At 51.3% G+C, this 19393-nt stretch overlaps 1 protein-coding gene and 1 long non-coding RNA gene across 19 annotated transcripts in view; both read left to right on the top strand.

The window, feature by feature from the left end:
* The first annotated feature begins 3181 nt into the window (after positions 1-3181).
* LOC136509427 (uncharacterized) lies at positions 3182-3556 on the top strand. Its single transcript, XM_066504229.1, has one exon. The coding sequence runs from the start codon at positions 3182-3184 to the stop codon at positions 3554-3556; it is 375 nt and encodes a 124-aa protein (XP_066360326.1).
* A 13100-nt stretch (positions 3557-16656) lies between these two features.
* The window catches only part of LOC136506463 (uncharacterized), a 43334-nt gene continuing 40597 nt past the window's right edge, over positions 16657-19393 (top strand). For 8 of the 18 annotated variants that reach the window (XR_010771607.1, XR_010771600.1, XR_010771601.1 and 5 more), the window contains exons 1-6: positions 16657-16812; positions 16911-16975; positions 17147-17248; positions 17433-17683; positions 17785-17956; positions 18032-18092. This is a non-coding gene — a long non-coding RNA (uncharacterized lncRNA). Of the gene's footprint in view, positions 16813-16910; positions 16976-17111; positions 17249-17432; positions 17684-17784; positions 17957-18028; positions 18093-19393 lie in introns of all 18 variants that reach the window. The other 10 variants (XR_010771610.1, XR_010771602.1, XR_010771609.1 and 7 more) reach the window with 6 other exon arrangements.

Raw genomic sequence — 19393 nt, 5'->3', positions numbered from 1 at the left:
TGAGGCTACCAACCGCACCGAGGCGGCCGCTACGACAGCGGTGAGGACCGCAGTCCTTCTCCTAGGCCACCTAGCCCTCGAGTCTTCAGTAAGGCCATCCGCAGCGCCCACTTCCTGGCTCGATTTCGACAACCGACCAACCTCTTGAAATACAGTGGCGAGACCAACCCCGAACTGTGGCTAGCCAACTACCGCCTGGCCTATCAGCTAGGCGGTGCGGACGATGACCTGCTTATCATCCGCAACCTCCCCTTATTCCTATCAGACTCGGTGCGAGCCTGGCTCGAACACCTTCCTCCCATGCAGATCCACAACTAGCGCGACTTGGTAAAGGTCTTCATCGGGAATTTCCAGGGCACATACGTGTGCCCTAGGAACTCCTAGGACCTCAAGAGTTGTCGCTAGAAGCCGAACGAGTCTCTTTGAGACTTTATCCGATGATTCTCCAAACAATGCACCGAGCTGCCTAGCATCGGCGACTTAGAGATTGTCCAAGCGTTCCTCTCTGGCACCACCTGCCAAGACCTAGTCTGAGAGTTAGGCCAGAGCATACCAACCACGGCATCTGCACTCCTCAACATCGCCACCAGTTTCGCCTCGGGTGAAGAGGCCGTCGGGGCCATCTTCCCCAACAACAACGCCAAGGGGAAGCGGAGTGACGAGACCCTCGAGGCCTCGACCTCCCACCTCCCCTAGAAGAAGAAAAAAGGTCGCCAGGGGAAGCGGGAGGTCCTCGAGGCCGGTCTCATCGTGGCCACGGATCGCAAGAATCCCCGAGGCCCAGGACTCTTCGAGGACATGCTTAAGAAGCCCTACCCTTACCATTAGGGCCTGGTGAAGCACACCCTCGAGGAATGCACCATGCTCCGGTGTTACTATGCCAAGCTCGGACTCCCTAACGACGACGCCAAGAGAAGGGGCGCGGACGACAGAGGCAGCGACAAGGATGATGGGTTCCCCGAGGTGCACAATGTCTTCATAATTTTCGGTGGGCCTTCAGCGTGCCTCACGACATGCCAGCAGAAGAAGGAACACCAAGAGGTCTTCTTGGTCAAGGTGGCCACTCCCCAGTACCTCAACTGGTCTTGGGAAGCAATCACCTTCGATCAGGATGACCACCCTGATCATATCCCAAACCCTGGGCAGTACCCGCTCGTCATCGACCCGATCGTCGGCAACACCCACCTCTCCAAGGTGCTCATGGACGGAGGCAGCGGCCTCAACATCCTCTACGCCAACACCCTGGAGCTCCTGGAGCTCGACCGGTCACAACTCCAAGGCGATGCCGCGCCCTTCCATGACATCGTGCCGAGGATGCGCATGCGACCCCTCGGGCGCATTGACTTGCCCGTCTGCTTTGGCTCCTCCTCCAACTACCACAAGGAGGTCCTTACCTTTGAGGTGGTTGGGTTCAAGGGGACCTACCATGCCATCCTGGGGTGCCTATGCTACAACAAATTCATGGCAATCCCCAACTACACCTACCTGAAGCTCAAGATGCCGGGCCCCAATGGCGTCATCACTATTGAGTCCACGTATGAGCATGCATACGACTACGACGTCGAATGCGTCGAGTATGCTAAGGCCCTCATTGAGGACGAGACCCTCATCATCAACCTCGACTGGCTCGATAGTGAGGCACCCGACTCCAAGCGTTGTGCTGGGACCTTCGAGCCAACAGAGGCCGTCAAGCTCATCCTGGTTGACCCCACCTACTCCAACGACCGAGCACTGAGGATCAGCGCCACCCTCGATAGCAAATAGGAAGCCATGCTCGTCGACTTTCTCCACGCGAACATTGATATTTTCGCGTGGAGTCCCTCGGACATGCCAGGCATACCGAGGGAGGTCGCCGAGCATGCCTTGGACATCTGGGCTAGCTCCAGACCGGTGAAGCAGCATCTATACCGATTCGACAAGGAGAAGCGCAGGGCCATCGGCGAGGAGGTGTAGAAGCTTTTAGCGGCCGGATTCATCAAGGAAGTGTCCCACCCAGAGTGGTTAGCTAATCCTGTATTAGTTATGAAGAAAAATGGAAAGTGGAGGATGTGTGTAGACTACACCGGTCTAAATAAAGCATGTCCAAAAGTTCCATTTCCATTATCCACTGCGGGATGCGAGACCCTATCTTTCCTTGATGCATATTCTGGTTACCATCAAATCAAGATGAAAGAGTCCAACCAGCTCACTACTTCTTTCATCACCCCATTTGGCCTATACTGCTATACGACTATGTTGTTCGGTCTCAGAAATGCGAGGGCCACGTACCAGCGGTGTATGACCCAGGCCTTTGGCGAGCACATCGGGCGAATCGTCGAGGCCTATGTGGACGACATCATGGTCAAGTCCAGGTAGGGCAGTGACCTTGCCAATGACCTGGAGGTAGCCTTCACATGCCTCAGGGAGAAGGGCATCAAGCTCAACCCTGAGAAGTGTGTCTTTGGGGTCCCCCAAGGCATGCTCTTGGGGTTCATAGTCTCAGAGCGCGGCATCGAGGCCAACCCGGAGAAGGTCTCGGCCGTGACCAAAATACGACCAATCCGGGACCTCAAGGGAGTGCAGAGGGTTATGGGATGCCTTGCGGCCCTGAGCCGCTTCATCTCGCGCCTTGGCGAAAAAGGTCTGACTCTGTACCATCTCTTGAGAAAATCCAAACGCTTTCTTTGGACCCCCGAGGCCAAAGAATCCCTCACAAAGCTCAAGGCACTGCTCACCAATCCTCCCGTCCTGGTACCGCCAACCTGAGGGCGAGGCCCTCTTACTCTACGTCGCTGTGACAACCCAAGTGGTCAGCGCGGCCGTAGTGGTCGAGAGGCTAGAAGAAGGGTATGCTCTACCCGTCCAACGACCTGTTTACTTCATTAGCGAGGTACTCTCCGAGACCAAGACACGCTACCCCCACATCCAGAAGCTGATCTACGCCATAGTCTTGGCTCGGCGCAAGCTGCGTCACTACTTTGAGTCTCACCCAGTGACCGTGGTGTCGTCTTTCCCCTTGGGAGAGATAATCCAGAACCAGGAGGCCTCGGGTAGAATAGCCAAGTGGGGTGTCGAGCTCATGGGGGAAGCCCTGTCTTTTGCACCTCGGAAAGCGATTAAATCCCAGGTCTTGGTCAATTTTGTAGCTGAGTGGACTGACACCCAGCTACCCCCTGCTCAAATCTAGGCGGAATGCTGGACCATGTACTTCGACGGGTCTCTGATGAAGACCGGGGCAGGCGCGGGTCTGCTCTTCATCTCGCCCCTCGGAGTGCACATGCGCTACATGATCTGGTTTCACTTTGCCACCTCCAACAACGTCGCCGAGTACGAGGCTCTCGTCAATGGCTTGCAGATCGCTATCGAACTTGGAGTGCGGTGTCTCAACATTCGAGGCGATTCCCAGCTCGTCATCGATCAAGTGATGAAGGAGTCAAGCTGCCATGACCCCAAGATGGAGGCGTACTGCAAGATGGTACGCCGCCTTGAAGACAGGTTCGATGGCCTCGAGCTCAACCACATTGTGTGGAGATTCAACAAGGACGTGGACAAACTAGCAAAGATGGCGTCGGCATGAGCCCTGGTCCCTCCGAACATCTTCGCTAGAGACCTCCACGAACCCTCCATCAACTACTCCTCGGCAGCAGAAGAGGACCCACCGATCGGGCCCACCGAAGGGCCCAGGGCTCCCTCTGTCACCGAGACCTCTGCGGCTGAGCATGAGGTCATGGAAACCAACATGGAGCCTCCTGAGGCCAACCAGGGTATGGACTGGCGAGTCCCATTCCTTGATCGCCTCATCCGAGGAGAGCTTCCCTCAGACAGAACTGAGGCCCGATGACTCACACGGCGAGCCAAAGCCTATGTCCTTAGCAACGATGAGTTGTACAGGCGAAGCCCATCTGGTGTCCTTCAGTGGTGCATCACCACTAAGGCAGGCCAAGCCCTACTCTAGGACTTGCACATGGGAGCCTGCAGGCACCATGCAGCGCCTCAGACGCTCATCAAAAACGCCTTCCACCAAGGATTCTACTGGCCAATGGCGGTGGCTGATGCCACTAAGCTAGTACGCTCCTACGAGGGATGCTAGTACTATGCACGACAGACACACCTCCCAGCCCAAGCCCTCCAAACCATCCCCGTCACATGGCCATTCACCGTGTGGGGGCTGGACATGGTTGGGCCTCTGTAGAAAGCCCTCGGGGGCTACACCCACTTATTGGTAGCAATTGACAAGTTCTCCAAATGGATCGAGGCTTGTCCGATCACCCAGATCAAATCCGAGCAAGTGGTGTTGTTCTTCACTGATATCGTCCACAGGTTCGGGGTTCCAAACACCATCATCATTGACAATGGGACACAGTTCACCGGCCACAAGTTCCTGATGTTCTACGACGACCACCACATCTGTGTGGTCTAGTCGGCCGTAGGACACCCTAGGACAAACGGCCAAGTAGAACGTGCCAACGGCATGATCCTACAAGGTCTCAAGCCAAGAATATACAACCGGTTGAAGAAGTTCGGCAAGAAATGGCTTGCCGAACTACCATCGGTCATCTGGAGCCTGAGGAACACACCGAGCCGAGCCACGGGGTTCACACCGTTCTTCCTAGTCTATGGTGCCGAGGCCATCCTCCCCACTGACTTAGAGTACAGATCCCCAAGGCTATAGGCCTACAACGAGCAAAGCAACCGCACTGCCCACGAGGACGCCCTCGACCAACTGGAGGAAGCCCAAGATGTGGCGCTGCTACATTTGGCCAAGTACCAGCAAGCCCTATGATGCTATCAAGCTCGACGCATTCGAAGCCGAGACCTGAAGGTGGGTGACCTGGTGCTGAGACTGAGGCAGAGCAACAAGGGACGCCACAAGCTGACCCCGCCATGGGAAGGACCGTACATCATCGCCTAAGTGCTAAAGCCTAGGACCTACAAGCTAGCCAACGAGAAGGGCGGAATCTTCACCAACGCTTGGAACATAGAGCAGCTACGTCGCTTCTACCCTTAAATTTTCAAGCATTGTATACATTGTTTCTCAAAATACATTAAAGAAGCGTTCTTTAGTTGTTCTAATTTTTCGAGGAACCACCCGAGCCCATCGATGTGGGTTCGGTGTTATGGCAACACTATAAGGGAGACTCGGCTCTGCCTCTACAGAACTGAGCCTCCCTCGGGGGCTAGAAGGGGGGAAACCCCCTAAGTCCCAGACACCATTTTTAATCGGTTTTCGAATAAATTTCCACGCCAAACCCTCTTGCGTACTCTAACAAGTCGATTGTAGAAAACCTAAGGACCGAAAGCCCGCCTCGAGGCCACGGCAACTCCCTCGCCACCTTTCACCCGAAGGGCAGCTTAGGCTCCAAGGAAGTTTTTTGCAAAGGACTTGTCTAGAAACAAAGTAGAGGGCAGAGGCCCGGAAATACAGTAGAAAATGATTAAAAAACGAACACACACAAGTACTTTATAAAAAAGCCTCGACGACCACAAATGTCACGATACGACAATAATCCTAATATGTTTACATGGCCCCTTTGGCCCAGGTCAAAACATAGGATCGCCAGCGTCGACGGACGGCATGGGAGGCACCACCTCCTCTTCAAACAAACTGGCCAACACCGTGCCAGGTGCCTCAGCCACCTCCTCGAACTTCGCGACCTCCTTCTTAGCCTCCTCGTCATCATCAGTTGCCTCATTGATGCCGGAGGAGATGATGGCCAGGGCACGCTTGACGCTCATATGCAGCGCCCCCTGAAGCTTCTCGCGGACATGGCCGCTCAACGTAGTCAAGCGGCTCCTAAGGGAGCTACTCGACTCGCCCCCCTCAACCTCCAGGGCCTCACAGACGGTACAAGCGGCAGTCTGCAGCGCGGTATGCTCCTCAATCTCGGCCTCGAGCGCCGCCTGCACTACGACAGAGGCCTTAGCCCCCTGGGAGACCTCCTTCTCCAACCCTACGCCAAAACAAGCAAGATAGGGTTAAGCATAAAAGAAAATAAGCCAAATAGGGGCGAAGTCTTTACAGGACTCACCCGCGGACTTCTTCTTCCAGGATAAGGCCTCGACCTGGTTGGCCTCGGCCACCTTGAGGGCCTCTATCAGGGCACCCTTCATTAGCTAATGAGCGCCAAGGGGTGAACGAAAGATGCTAAGAGCGCCACAAAAAACACTTACCTCGAATAGGGACACAACCGCTTCGGCACCACGCCCACATCCTCAGCAATGGCGGTGCTGGCGGTGGCAGTGCCACCTCCATGGCTGCCGATGCTGGCCGGCCCTCGCCAGACTTCGACGCCACCTTGTCCCTCTGCGGAGGTGGTTGAATCGCCCCCGCCGTCGCCTGCTCCACCTCCATCGTCGAGCCTGTTGGACTGACGGCTCGCTTCGTCAACACCCGTGCCTTGGGCGTGTTGGCCTTGGTCCCAGAGCAGGTGATCGCCGGCTCCAAGGCATCCTCTCCTCCTCCTAGAGACATCATGCCGCTTGCCGGCACCCTAGGCGCTGCTTCCCCGATGTTAGGGAGATCTTCAATGGGGGCCCTCCCCGTCTCGCTCTCATCATCGTCGCTCGAGGCATCCGACAACGATGGCGATAGAGACGGCTCCACCGGGAGACCATCAAGCTTCTGCCGGTGGCGGCGTTTCTCCAGCTCTTCACGCTCGAGGGTCTTCCTCTTGCGCCTCGCCTCCTCGGCATCCTTCTGCTTCTTCTGTGCCTCGACATGCGCCCTGTTCACCACCTGCCGATCTGCATCCTCTAGAACGGGCGGCGGGGAGGCTCGCACATCCCTCATCCCCTGCTAGAATGGCAAATGCAAATAAGGGAACAAGAAGACACGAGAGAACAAGAAGGCCTCGGGGGCCACAGCGGCGCGAGACTCACCAGAGAGATGTACCCCCTCGACGGGCGCATTGGGAAGGGGCGTAGACCGCCGATCTTCAGGTGCCCATCCACTGTGTCTTTCACCCAACATAGAATCTCCTCATCGAAGAGGGCAATAGCGGACAACCGGATGCCATCAATCGGCTCGTCCGGTACCATCTCGAACAAGCGTCGCCACCGAGCCATCAGCGGCAGCACCCTTCGGCGATGGAAGGCCGCCACGACCACGACCGCCGTAAGGCCACGGTCGCGTAGCCTCTCCAGCGCCTCCAGGAGTGGCTACAGCTTGTGCTGATCGTCCCTCGCGACGCCATACCTCCACCTATCTGGCGCACTCTCCATAATCCACCCGGTGTAGGGCGGAAACCCACCGTCATCATTGCGGAGGTAGAACCAGCTATTGTGCCAGCCGTGATTAGACGACGCAAGCTGAGCCGGGATGTAGAGGGACTGCCGGTCCTGGTGTACTTGGAGAGTGCAGCCGCTGGCCCTCATCGCCTTTCTCGTGCCTGCCGTGCCCGCCAGCTTGGTGGTGTGCCCTGCCCGAAAGAGGTGGAGCCATAGCTCCCAGTGGGGGGCAATGTCGAGGTATCCCTCGTAGACGGCGACGAAGATGGCCGCCTACGCGATGGAGTTGGGGTTGAAGTTATGAAGCTCCATGCCATAGTAATGCGGGAGTGCCCGCATGAACCGGTTCGCCGGCACACCGAGGCAATGCTCGTGGAATGATATGAAGCTCACGATGTAGCCATCGTGAGGCCTCGGCTCTAGCTCGCTCCCCAGAGCAATCCACTCCGGCCTGTTGGGGTCGATCACCGGGCGGAGGAGGCCGTCGTCGATGAGCGACCACAGCGTCTCCACAGATACATCGGAGCGACCCCAAGGATCCGCCTAAAGGATGATGGTGCCACCAGCCATGGATGCGGCGGAGAGCGTGACTACAGCAGTAACCGACTCTCTCCCTCGCCTTTCCTCCCCCTTCTCCTCCCTTCTCCCCAGCGCTCTCTTCCTCTGTTCTTGGCAACCGCTTGAGGGCAGAAAAGGTCGAACGTATACAGGCAAGGTAAGGAGGGGAGGGGCGAGGCTCGTTACGTAGTTTATGAGGGAGGGAAGGGGATGTAACGGATAGGCGATGAAACCAGGGAAGATTTCCCTCAGATCTAGCGTGATTAATACCTGGTCCGACTAAACCGCCCACGCGTCCTACTTTTTCTCTCGCTAACTGCACACGTACAGCGTAACATCCCATCTGTAGACTCCACTGTCATGTCCGCCCGTGGCGAAACCTAGGAGCCAGTTACGACCCCTGAGGAACCGGCCCGAAAGGCGCACTAGCCGTTGTTAGCCGATGGAAAGGGAATATTCCCCGAACTGATTTCTTCCCAACGAAGGATCTGGGCACCGAGCCCTGTTACGGTCCAGGGGTTCGAAGGCTGGGCCTCCTGAAGGTCTCAACAGCTGCCCCAGGACAAATAGAGCTAGGGACAACTATGGGCGAGCCCATACATGTTCGAGGCCCAAGCAAGTGATCGCTTGGGATGCCCTAAGTCGTGTCCGAGACCGGCAGGGAGGTCTCTAAAGGGGATCCCATCGAGGGAGGCACCGAGCCCCCAGGGCCAATCGAACAGCCCTGGCACCCGCTAGAGAAGCCCTCTAGTACTTTTTGGAGTGCGTCTCTTGACCACTAGCTGACCCCTAATGAATGGGGCACGGGCCTCCACTTGGACTTACCCGATAATAGCTCACCGGAGGTGTCACCGCTCACACCCACCGAGGGTAGCCTAGCATACTCCACCCCTCCTTCCGAATGAAAAGGATGCGTGAGGACCGCACAAAAAAAGATAGGGAAGCTTCTGACCGCCCTCCTGCTCTAAGCAGAGGCTCAGGGGCTCTTCCTACGACAAAGCCAAGTCCCCGTGACCAGAACTCGCACTCGGGGGCTCAGCAAATTTATGCTGAGGGAAACCTGGCAAACTTACGCCGAGGGAAACCTAGCAAACTTACGTAGAGGGACAACCTGGCAAATTTACTCAGAGGGCAACCTGGCAAATTTACGCAGAGGGAAACCTGGCAAATTTATGCCGAGGGAAACCTAGCAAACTTATGCTGAGGGAAACCTGACAAACTTACGCAGAGGGCAACCTGGCAAATTTACATAGAGGGCAACCTGACAAATTTACGCAGAGGGCAACCTGGCAAATTTACGCTGAGGGAAACCTAGGCAAAACCTACCCCACCGGGGGCACCCTAGCAAACTCACCCTTCTCCCCGAGCGAAAGGGATGTGCAAGGGCCGCACGAGAAAGACAGGAGAACTCACTGACCACCCTCTTGTTCGAGCAGAGGCTCAGGGGACTCTTCCTACGACCAGGGCAGGGGCCCAGCGACCCGAACTCGCACTCGGGAGCTCCGCGAATGCGAATAGACACCTCACTCGATAGGGAAAAAGGCCCTTGGAGGAGAAAATCCACTCCTCTAGGGCCTCAGGGGGCTACACCCAGGCGGGTGTGCTCGCACGCACCCACCGAGGCCTCAAACACAAAACACAATCCCGAATGGGAGAGTGCTACAAGACAAGTCTCGTCAAAACCTCAGGAGAAAGTGCTCGCACTCCCCCTGAGGCTCGGGGGCTACTGTCAGATACCATGAAAAGGGGTACCCTAAGCAAGAACCGAAAAAATTGCTTAGACCTGGTAAACATCGAAGCCAGAGTACCAAGACAATGCCTCTGCCTAAAACTGCGACTCGACCAAGGCCCCCCGCGCTAGTCATCGGACTGAGGCGCCAAATCTCCGACTCGCCCGAGGCCCCCCGCGCTAGTCCTCGGATGAGGCGCCAAATCTCCGACTTGCCCAAGGCCCCCCGCGCTAAGCCTTGAATGAGATACCAAATCTCCGACTCGCCCGAGGCCCCCCGCGCTAAGCCTCGGATGAGATGCCAAATCTCTGACTCACCTGAGGCCCAATCCCGCAAGGCCTCGGAAGAGCACCCGATTCTCCGACTCGCTCGAGGATGGCTCGGCATCAGCCCCATCACCGCCTGCTCTCACCAAACTATGCTGACGGAACGTCGCTTCCCATTAAAAAGCACCCAACCACTCCCACAATGTGAGCTGCGCGTCGGCACAGTACAACGGAGTGGCCGATATGGGAGTCGCATCAGCGCCCTGCCATCTAGGATAGGACTGATGTCCATACTGCACTGTGCTTCCCATGCTACACTATGCCACCTAACCCCTGCTCCAGAATAGTGTGGCATGAAGAGTCATGTCCGAGTCCCCATAGCTTCGAAATCAGCGTAAAGGACCCTCGGCTGGGCCGCAGACGCACTGCTCATTCTCCGCCTCGCCCGAGACCCCCGGCTGGGCCTCGGACGCACTGCTCATTCTCCGCCTCGCCCGAGACCCCCCGGCTGGGCCTCGGACGCACTGCTCATTCTCCGCCTCGCCTGAGGCTGGCCTCGCCCCGCATCCTTGATGTCTCCGCCTCAACCGTCCCCTCACAAGCTGTCCCATCCATTTAATGCGTCCGGTCGCAACCGCTACGTCAACCATGATCGATAGGGTACGGCAACAGGGATGATGTGACAATGGTCAAATCTCCTCTTTGCCATCCCTACTAACAATATAGGGGTGCCATGCCCTGTACACGCACGCCCTGCACTGTCCCGCCCAAATCAAATACGACGCTGACTACCGAGACCCCCGCGTCGAACACAGGTCATCTCTAAGGCCTCGGCAAAGCAGGCCTCAGCAAAGCAGGCCTCGGCGAAATAGGCCTCGGCGTGACTAGCTGCAGTACCCGCTAAGCCTTGCCACTCGACCAAGACAGAAATCACACGAGGCTCGACATGTCTCCTACAGTGGAGGCCATACTAACTAGACGTCAACAGGGACTCCCACAACCTCAAATGGGCTTATCAATCACCATTCTTAACACTGTGCTGCTACAGGAATATGCTACAGTACTAGATCTCCTTTCCTCGCTAAGACTCCACGTGTAGCTCTCTCATGTACTCCTGGCTCCCTCCTTGCAACTATAAAAGGAAGCAGTCAGGACCATTTCTGGGAGGCGGACACAGGCAGACTCATCGAATCAACATCTCAAGCAACCCATGTCACTCCGCGTAGAGACCTAGGACAAGCTCCCTCTCTCGCCCAGCTTGTAACCCCCTACTACGAGCACCTCGGTGCAAGGAATACAAGATCACTCTCTCAGACTGGACGTATGGCACATCTTGCCTGAACCAGTATAAACCTTGTGTCTCTTAGCATCACCATCCAGGATTAGGAACACGCAGTGCATTTTACTCATTAGTTGAGGACCCCCCCGGTCCAAAACACCAACAAGAACATACTCCTTTCTTCGGTCATATGATTTGTACATCCGCTGTCAAGCACCCAACTTGACCCACCGGAGAAGTATGCCTGCAACACAAGTTTAGTTCCTAGTTTTAGGTCCCCAAATATTCTTGGGGCCTTGCATGTTAGTCACAAGAACTTTAGGAACCCAAATGAAAGTATTATGATAAACATTTCGACCATTGCCAACAAACTTGGCAAACACCTCCTCCTTGCTGTTGTGCTGCAAAAAAAGTTAGAATCCAAACATTGAGGGGGTGTTTTTGCCTTTGGTTAATAAACATATCTATTTGGAGTGACCCAGATAGATTTCTTTGGTTTCTGGACAACCTGCTCTGGATGAGATACCTTCTTCTTAGGCTTGACATGAGCAGAGGAGGAGGAGGTGGTCTTCCCTTTTCTGTGGGGGGCAGCACTGCCGCCCTTCACAATGGCACTGCCACCCATAGGCCGCGGTGCTGCTCTGGGCTGGCCTTGTGCCACCTTCTATTCAGACCTATCTGTACCTTCCTACCCTTTGCTCATGAACTGAACACACTCATATCCATTGATTACCTTTCTTCCATTGGTTTTACCTCCATGAGTGTGCCCAAGCCCATCTTTGATGCGTGGATTCCTTCCATCTTTGTATTGTGGCCTCTTTGGTTTTTCACCTTTGCCACCAGCAGGTTTCTTACCTTCCATGCACCTTTTTCCTAACATAGCATTGAGCCTAGCAATCTCCTTTTTCATAACCTCCAAGTTTGCAAGGTTAGTGGAATAAATATTTAAGTCAAGATCATAGCATTTTCCACATCCTTGGCTAGTGGAGGAAATAGAAATATCATTTGTGTTGGAGGAAAGTGGGGTGCTCTCGCATAGAAGATTATATTGCTTCTCAAATTTGTTGTGCTTTTCAACTATGACACAATACTTGTCATTGAGTGCAATATTTGCCTTCTTTGTGAGAGCATGTTCTCTTTGTTCTTTGGGTAAGGCCTTGTTCAAAGAGTCCGCCTCACTTCTCTCTAACTCAAGAGCTTCCTTGCAGCCAATATATATATTTTCGATTTCCTCAAGATAATCATCTCTATCGGCTAGCTCGGCTTTGACTTTTTCTAATTCCTCCATTAGATTCAAGATGAAGAGCTTGGTTTTAGAATCTAACTTTTTAGTTAATTTAGCATATTTCTCAACATCACTAGTATCATCATCACTAGAATCACTAAGTTCACTACTAGAGATGTCACTAGGAGGTGGAGGAGATTTAGCTTTTCGTTTTACCTTCTCACCCTTTGCCATAAGACAAACGTGAGTGGAGCGGTGGTCATCATCATCGGACATGTTGTTGAAAAGCCTTGGTGTAGAGGATGACTTTTGAATAGCCACGGTTGCAATCTTCACATCCTCTTCACTTGACTCTTTAGTTGAGTCCCACTCATGCCCAATGTGTGCCTCTCCCATTTGCTTGTATCTCTTTTTGTGCTCATCCTTGCCCTCATTGTTGTCCCTCTTGTATTTGTTTTCTTTCTTGTCATAGGGACACTTAGCGATGAAGTGCTCCATGCTGCCATAATTGTAGCAAGTCCTTTTCTTCTTGTTTGGAAACCTTCTTTGCACTATTTTATATCCATTCTTTTTCAGCCCCTTGTGATAGCTCTTCATGAGCAAAGCTATGTCATCAATCTTCATGTATTCAGCCCCATCATCTTCATCTTCACTTGAGGATGAACTTGGATCATCATTTTGTGGAGTTGACTTGATTTCCTTGGGCTGATTTGTTGATGCTTGCTTGCTGCCCTTCGCTTTGTTGGAGATGCCTTGATTGCTTGATTTATTGGCCTTGAGAGCTACTTCCTTGATCTTCATGTCTTCTAGCTTGGCTTGCAACTCACCAAGTCTTCTCCTCTCATTGGCCTCTTCTCTTTGCATGTCAAATGTCAACAATCTTCCAAGCACATCATTTGGTGTGAAGTGCTCAAACTTCTTTTTATCTCTAATCAAGGTAACCACGGTCTCATTTCTTGGTGAGTAAGCTTTCAACATAACCTTCACCACTTTATGATCATCAAGCTCATCACATCCAAAGCCTCTAATTTTGTCCACCAAGGTCATCAACCTATCAAACATCTCTTGTGGCCGCTCTCCATCAACTATCACGAACCTATTAAGCTTAGCCATCAATAAATCAATTTTTGCTTTCCTCACTTTATCAACACCTTCATGTGCTAGATGCAAAGTGTCCCAAATCTGTTTTGCAACATTGACATTCATCACACGGTTGTACTCATTTCCATCCAAGGCACTAAGAAGAATGCTTGTGGCTTGGCCATTGAGATGGACAGCAGCTAGCTCTTCATTTGTTGGTGCTTCGGGATCTTCCGGTGGCTGCAATCCATTCACTATAATCTCCCAAAGACCGGGGTGAAGACCTACAAGATAGGCACTCATCAAGTGCTTCCACTTGGCAAAATTTGTCCCATCGAAATGAGGCAACTTGCCCGCGGGTACATTGACAAAGGACCTTTTGTTATGGTTAGACAAGTAAGAATAATTAAAGGATACAGCAACATATTTGTTCTTGTTGTTGTTGCTGCCCTTGTCCTTGCTATCCTTCTTTTTGTCCTTGCTCTTCACCTCCTTGCTATCTTTGGAAGCATGGTATGACACATCATCATCTCTATCGTCTGAGCTACTAGAGAGCTCACTAGATGATGCATCATACTCATTCTTCTCTTGCTCTTGAGCTCTTGCTGCCCTTCTCTTAGCTCTTGCCTCTCTTGTGATTCTTCTAGCTTCTTTTCTCTTCTTCTTGTCTTTGAGCCGCTGCTCTTCCTTCTTCTTTTCTCTAGCTTCTCTTGTTGCGATCTTTGCGGCTTTTCTTTCTTTTCTTGCCTTTCTTCTTTCGGCATTAGTGGTCTTGGGTTCTTTGATGGTGGCATCACTTGCTGTTGACATGGATAGCTCGCTGCAGCTGCCGACATCCTCAACGTGCACACCACTTGCGTCCGCAACACGAACGTTCTTCGAACCTTCTCCTTCTTCCATACTTCATGCGGTGAAGCGTATACGAAGCAACCTTGCTCTGATACCACTTGTAAGATGTATTGGAAGATAAAGAAGGCCTAGAGGGGGGGGTGAATAGGCCTATAAAAATTCAACTCAAAATTCTGTTAGAATAGAGGGCGACACTGTCGGCCTTACAGGGCGGCACTGCCGCTCTACAAAAATTAATCTAACACAGTTGATATTTAACAGATATGAACATGAACCTCACTAGTTGCTTAATCCTGCAATATAGAGCCAAGATCCAGTTCGAAGACTAGGATACCACAGAAACTTCATAGAACAATAAATCGAGCAACTAAACCCTAGCAATAGCTAGCAATAAGGTAAACAACAAGTATAGTAAAGATGAAGCATGCAAGACTCAAGATTTATCCCGTGGTTCAGCTCACCACTAAGATTTGCCTAAGTCCACGTTGTTGAGGAAGCCACAAAAGGCTTGAGCTTACCACCAAGGCTTGCTTTACCCTCATTCTCAAATCAAGAGAGTGAACTCTTGAAGTGAGGGATGATTTCTTAGCTTTTGAATGAGGTTACAAACCTCCCAAGGCTGCCACACGAGTTGGCAAGCACAAGGGCGATGCCTAGCCGGCAAAGAGCAAGCTTCAAGAGTAACAAACCCTAGAACCGCTGACCAAACGTGAACCAAATGCTCTTAGACTTTGGGAATCAGTAGGATCTACTCTCCAATCGAGTTTTGCTGCCTTTTCTCCTAAGTTTTGATGGTTGAAATCAAGGATTAGCTTGAGGGATGGAGGAGCAACAATGGAGGAGAGAGGGTGAGCTTTGGTTCTGTTTTTCTCGAGCAGAATGATTCAGTAAAGAAGATGATCGTTGTGGGCCGGGTCTGAAGGGTATAAATACTCCTCGAGCCCAATGGTCAGTTAAGGGCGGCACTGCCGCCCTAGCCAAAACAAGTAATATGATATGAAATTTGGCTGGCTGTTTTGACTAGGTGAGATGATGTAGATCTGTGAATTTGAGCATCTGGTTCAACAGTTGACCAATTGTCCTAAAATCCCTCTTAATAGTACGGCTTTCCCTAAACTCAATTTTAAAACATAAAAGAATTTAAACCTCCTTTGAGCTAGGTCTAGCCACCTTTTGTAATTAGGACACCTGCAACTTGTACATCATCCTCATTTTTTGATTCCCTGCTTGTCATCTCGATAAACCTCATTAGTCCTCTAATTTGGTGGTCATCAATACCAAAACCCACAATATGGCTTGATTTGCACTTACAGGTACGAAAGACCATCGCCCAGTCGTGTGCTCTGAGCGAAGGTATGTGAAATGAAAGGTGGGCCCAAGCTCAATCATGGTTTCATTAATGTATTCACCAACCTTCCTTTACATAGCATCCGGCTTCCCCTTTTATAGGGCACTGCTTGCTACTACTTCATGGTACAAATTAGCCCTTTGGCAACTAAGGTACATTCCTAGAATATCCTAATACCAGTACAAATCTTGAGGGGTATCCCGGGTCTTGTCCACCTTGTACCAGCCTTTGCTTCTTGGGTCTTATCCTCAGGCCCATGGAAGGTCCCGTCTCCGATCTTGGGCCGTGGTGCTCTGAAGCCCCTTTCTCTCGGGCGAAGACAATATAGCCTCCACCTGAGCCGCCAGGGGCCTCCGCCTTCGCTCCCGAGCCTCTGCCTGTGAACTCCTCCGGACATCTTCAGGGCCGTGCTAGGGCCTCCAGTCCTACCGACAGCCAGTGGCGGAGGCCTTCTTGCTGCCGGTGAAGGCCTTCTGGGTTTCTTCCCGAAACGTGCGTAGCCTCCGCTTGAATCGCTTGGGGTCATCGCTCCATCGCAGGCCCCACGCGAAGGCTTCGCCTCGCATCCCTGCAAAACACTTACATAAATGTTCCAATGTTATTAGCTTATGTTTGCACTGGACTCCGCTACTCGTGTATTGGTGTTCCAACAACTACCCTAAGACAGTGGAATATTGCTTAAAATATCACAATATTTTCAGAAAATAAATATGTATTTAATATTACTAAAATAATTTAATGCTAGAAAATTCATAAAAAAACTATTTTAACTACCCTTTGGGCCCCTCCCGTTTAGCTCTCTTCAACAAACATATCGCCCAGAGTAAAATGGGAAATTGGAGGATCGCGAGCCGTTTTATTTTTCCAGAGAGTTCCTGCAGTTGGTTTGGCAACGTAACATCAGCTTACCTGAATTTAAATAGACTATACAACAACTAATAAGAATTATTAAGTGGAGAGGAATCTGACTAGGTCATTAAGGGCAGCCTAGCTTAGCACAGGCAGACGTTGACAAAGGCACGTACTTACGTACGGTGTACGTCGTCTTAACGGGATGTGGGTCCATGGTGTGGGGCCCACGTCTCAGTCGACGGCCTTACTACGTCATCATAGCAAGGGGAATACGAAGGGAACGAGAGAGGCCGGCCAAGCCAAGATAGAACTTCCCCTTCTTCCCCTCTGACCCGAGCGGCGGCGGCGGCGGCGGGTCCTCCTCTCTCGCCGGACCGGAGGCCGGGCGCGCCATGCCTGCGCCTGAGATCTCACGATTGGCATGCCTCCTGACCTCTCGCTCTTCGTCTCTTCTCTTCTCTCGTCCTGTGCTGTCGTCGGATGAATTCTCATAGATCTTGCAAATTTCTTCCACCAGGTTCATGAATCTTCATGTCTGCGGCCTCCTTGGGACCGAAAGGCGGCACCTTTAGCCGAGATGCGGTGAGTTTTCAGTTTCCCTCTCGGTCCTTGCCGTCTGACAGAACGCCATGTGAAATCCCCTTGAGTTTTCAGTTTCCCTCTCGGTTCTTACCGTCTGACATGAAATCCCCTTGAACGCCATGTGAAATCCCATTAGACGCTATGTCAAATCCGTTGATTTACGTGCCCCAGGTCCGTGAGGTGCAAATCAACATCTGTTCGGAGCCATGGAGCACCACTGCTGTTTCATGGCTCTTCTCATCGGATCTGAATGAAAGAGACTCCTCCTAACAGGTGATTTTTTTTTGGCTCCTCGTTTTGTTACATGTGACGTATATAGATTCGATCATGTTTGTTCATTCGTTGTAGTCTTGTGAGAAATACAAACATGGTTTCACAGAATATGCATGGACAGCTATGCCGTTTTTGTGTTTAACTAGCCTGTAATTTTGGAAACCATCATACTGTATGTATGTAGGTCCTCTGCGTGACAAGTAACAACCAAGACAGTGATGAGCAGGAGGTCTATAGCTTGGATTGACAAGTGAGCCTACAAGCCATGGGACCCAGATGGAACACACACCAACTTTTTTATAACTACCAAGGACAGAATGAAAGGGCAAATCGATCAGATAATTGGAAACCAAAGACATTGCCCTCTTCCTCATGGAGGGGCAATCTGGTTGCTGTTAAAATCTACACTATGATCTAATCGTGGATGGCAACAAAGTAGTGGGTAATTTCCATTAAATTATTTCATTTGTTTCTGGTCTTTCTTGGCTTTATTTTACTGAATTTTACCATTCTCGCGGTCTCCCCGCATTGTACAGGCGAGGGTAAGGCTTGCCACTAACACCCTTCCCCAGACTCCCGCACAGAGCGGGAGCTCTCTGCACTGGGTACGCCCTCTTCAAGCTATATTATCCTGAATGTGCTGCAACTTATATGCGATCCAAATGCTATGCGATTTTTGGGTGCTGTGACACAAAGCAGTTCAATAGGGTATAATTTTGAACTGTAAATTCATGTTTGTCGCCACCTTCCACCTCTCATCTGCCCATTTATCGTCTAAAGCAGGAACAAAAAGAAGACTCGAAGATCAAGAAGTCATCAAATTTCAAAACCAGAGAGCTAAAAGGTAAATACACAAATACCCTGATTTGCACGATCACCATTTTCACTGGCGCATTTGAAATGATGATTCATCTTTAGAATTTTTTTTATGGCCATCTTTACATCAAATGTTTATACTGTCTCATTTATTAAAAAAGATAAATGGTCAATTGACTATCAAAAACTACCTATCATAATCACTTTTGCCTTTACAAAAAAGGGTCTCTTCTGTTTGTGCCCCTACTTTCAAGGCTAATGATGATTTTGGCTCCCATTTTTTCAATTCTGTTATTTACCCCTGCTTTTTGAACCGAAGGTTCAGATTGCCCCTATTCCGTCAATGGTACCTAATGGTGTCAAACTGAGCTATGATCAATGAAAAGACAAATACACCCTTTAAAATTTGCCCCTGCTTTTGATAAGGCCATGGTTTTTTAGGCGCTGTGGTGAGGCGCAGCGCCCGACCCCCCTCACAACGCCTAGGCGTTTATGGCGGACGCCTAGGCGACGCCATACACACATTTTAAGCGCCATGAAGGCGTTGTGTAGGCTAGAATTTTATATACTAGCGCAGCACATGCATACCTTGTTCGTTCCCAATTCTTGAACCCAGCACATACTAGTGCAGCTAAGAGCAGAGTACACGCACCAGTCCAGCTAAGAGCAGAGTACCCACATCAGTCCATGAGCAAAGGGAGAGCAAAGGCAGAGCAAAGAAATACAAAAAGCGGTAGGTGGCTGGGAGATTTGGGGGACCAGAACAGAGGAGGCAGCACGGTTTAACACAGCGGGCACATAAAAGTATATACCCAATTAATTCAGAAGTGTACATCTCAATCAAGTACCAAAGCAATAGTATCATATTATCATTATGCAGGCAAAGAATAAACAAGTGTAGCTTTGTGTGAAGAATTTTGAATGTAGATCTTGAGTTCTAAATTTGATGCCCACTTGGACCTCAACAACAACAACAACAAAGCCTTTAAGTCCCAAACAAGTTGGGTTAGGCTAGAGTTGAAACCCAGCAGAAGCAATCAAGGTTCAGGCACATGAATAGCTGTCTTCCAAGCACTCCTATCTAAGGTTAAGTCTTTGGGTATATTCCATTCTTTCAAGTCTTCTTTTATTGACTCTACCCAAGTCAATTTCGGTCTTCCTCTGCCTCTCTTCACGTTACTATCCTGGCTTAGGATTCCACTACGCACCTTGTGCCTCTGGAGGTCTCCGTTGGACATGTCCAAACCATCTCAACCGGTGTTGGACAAGCTTTTCTTCAATTGGTGCTACCCCTAATCTATCACGTATATCATCGTTCCGAACTCGATC

Source organism: Miscanthus floridulus, chromosome 15, assembly GCF_019320115.1.
Source record: "Miscanthus floridulus cultivar M001 chromosome 15, ASM1932011v1, whole genome shotgun sequence".
In the NCBI taxonomy this organism is placed as follows: Eukaryota; Viridiplantae; Streptophyta; class Magnoliopsida; order Poales; family Poaceae; genus Miscanthus; species Miscanthus floridulus.
Note: the sequence above shows the minus strand (reverse complement) of the source record. Positions and strands in the feature narration are given on the sequence as shown.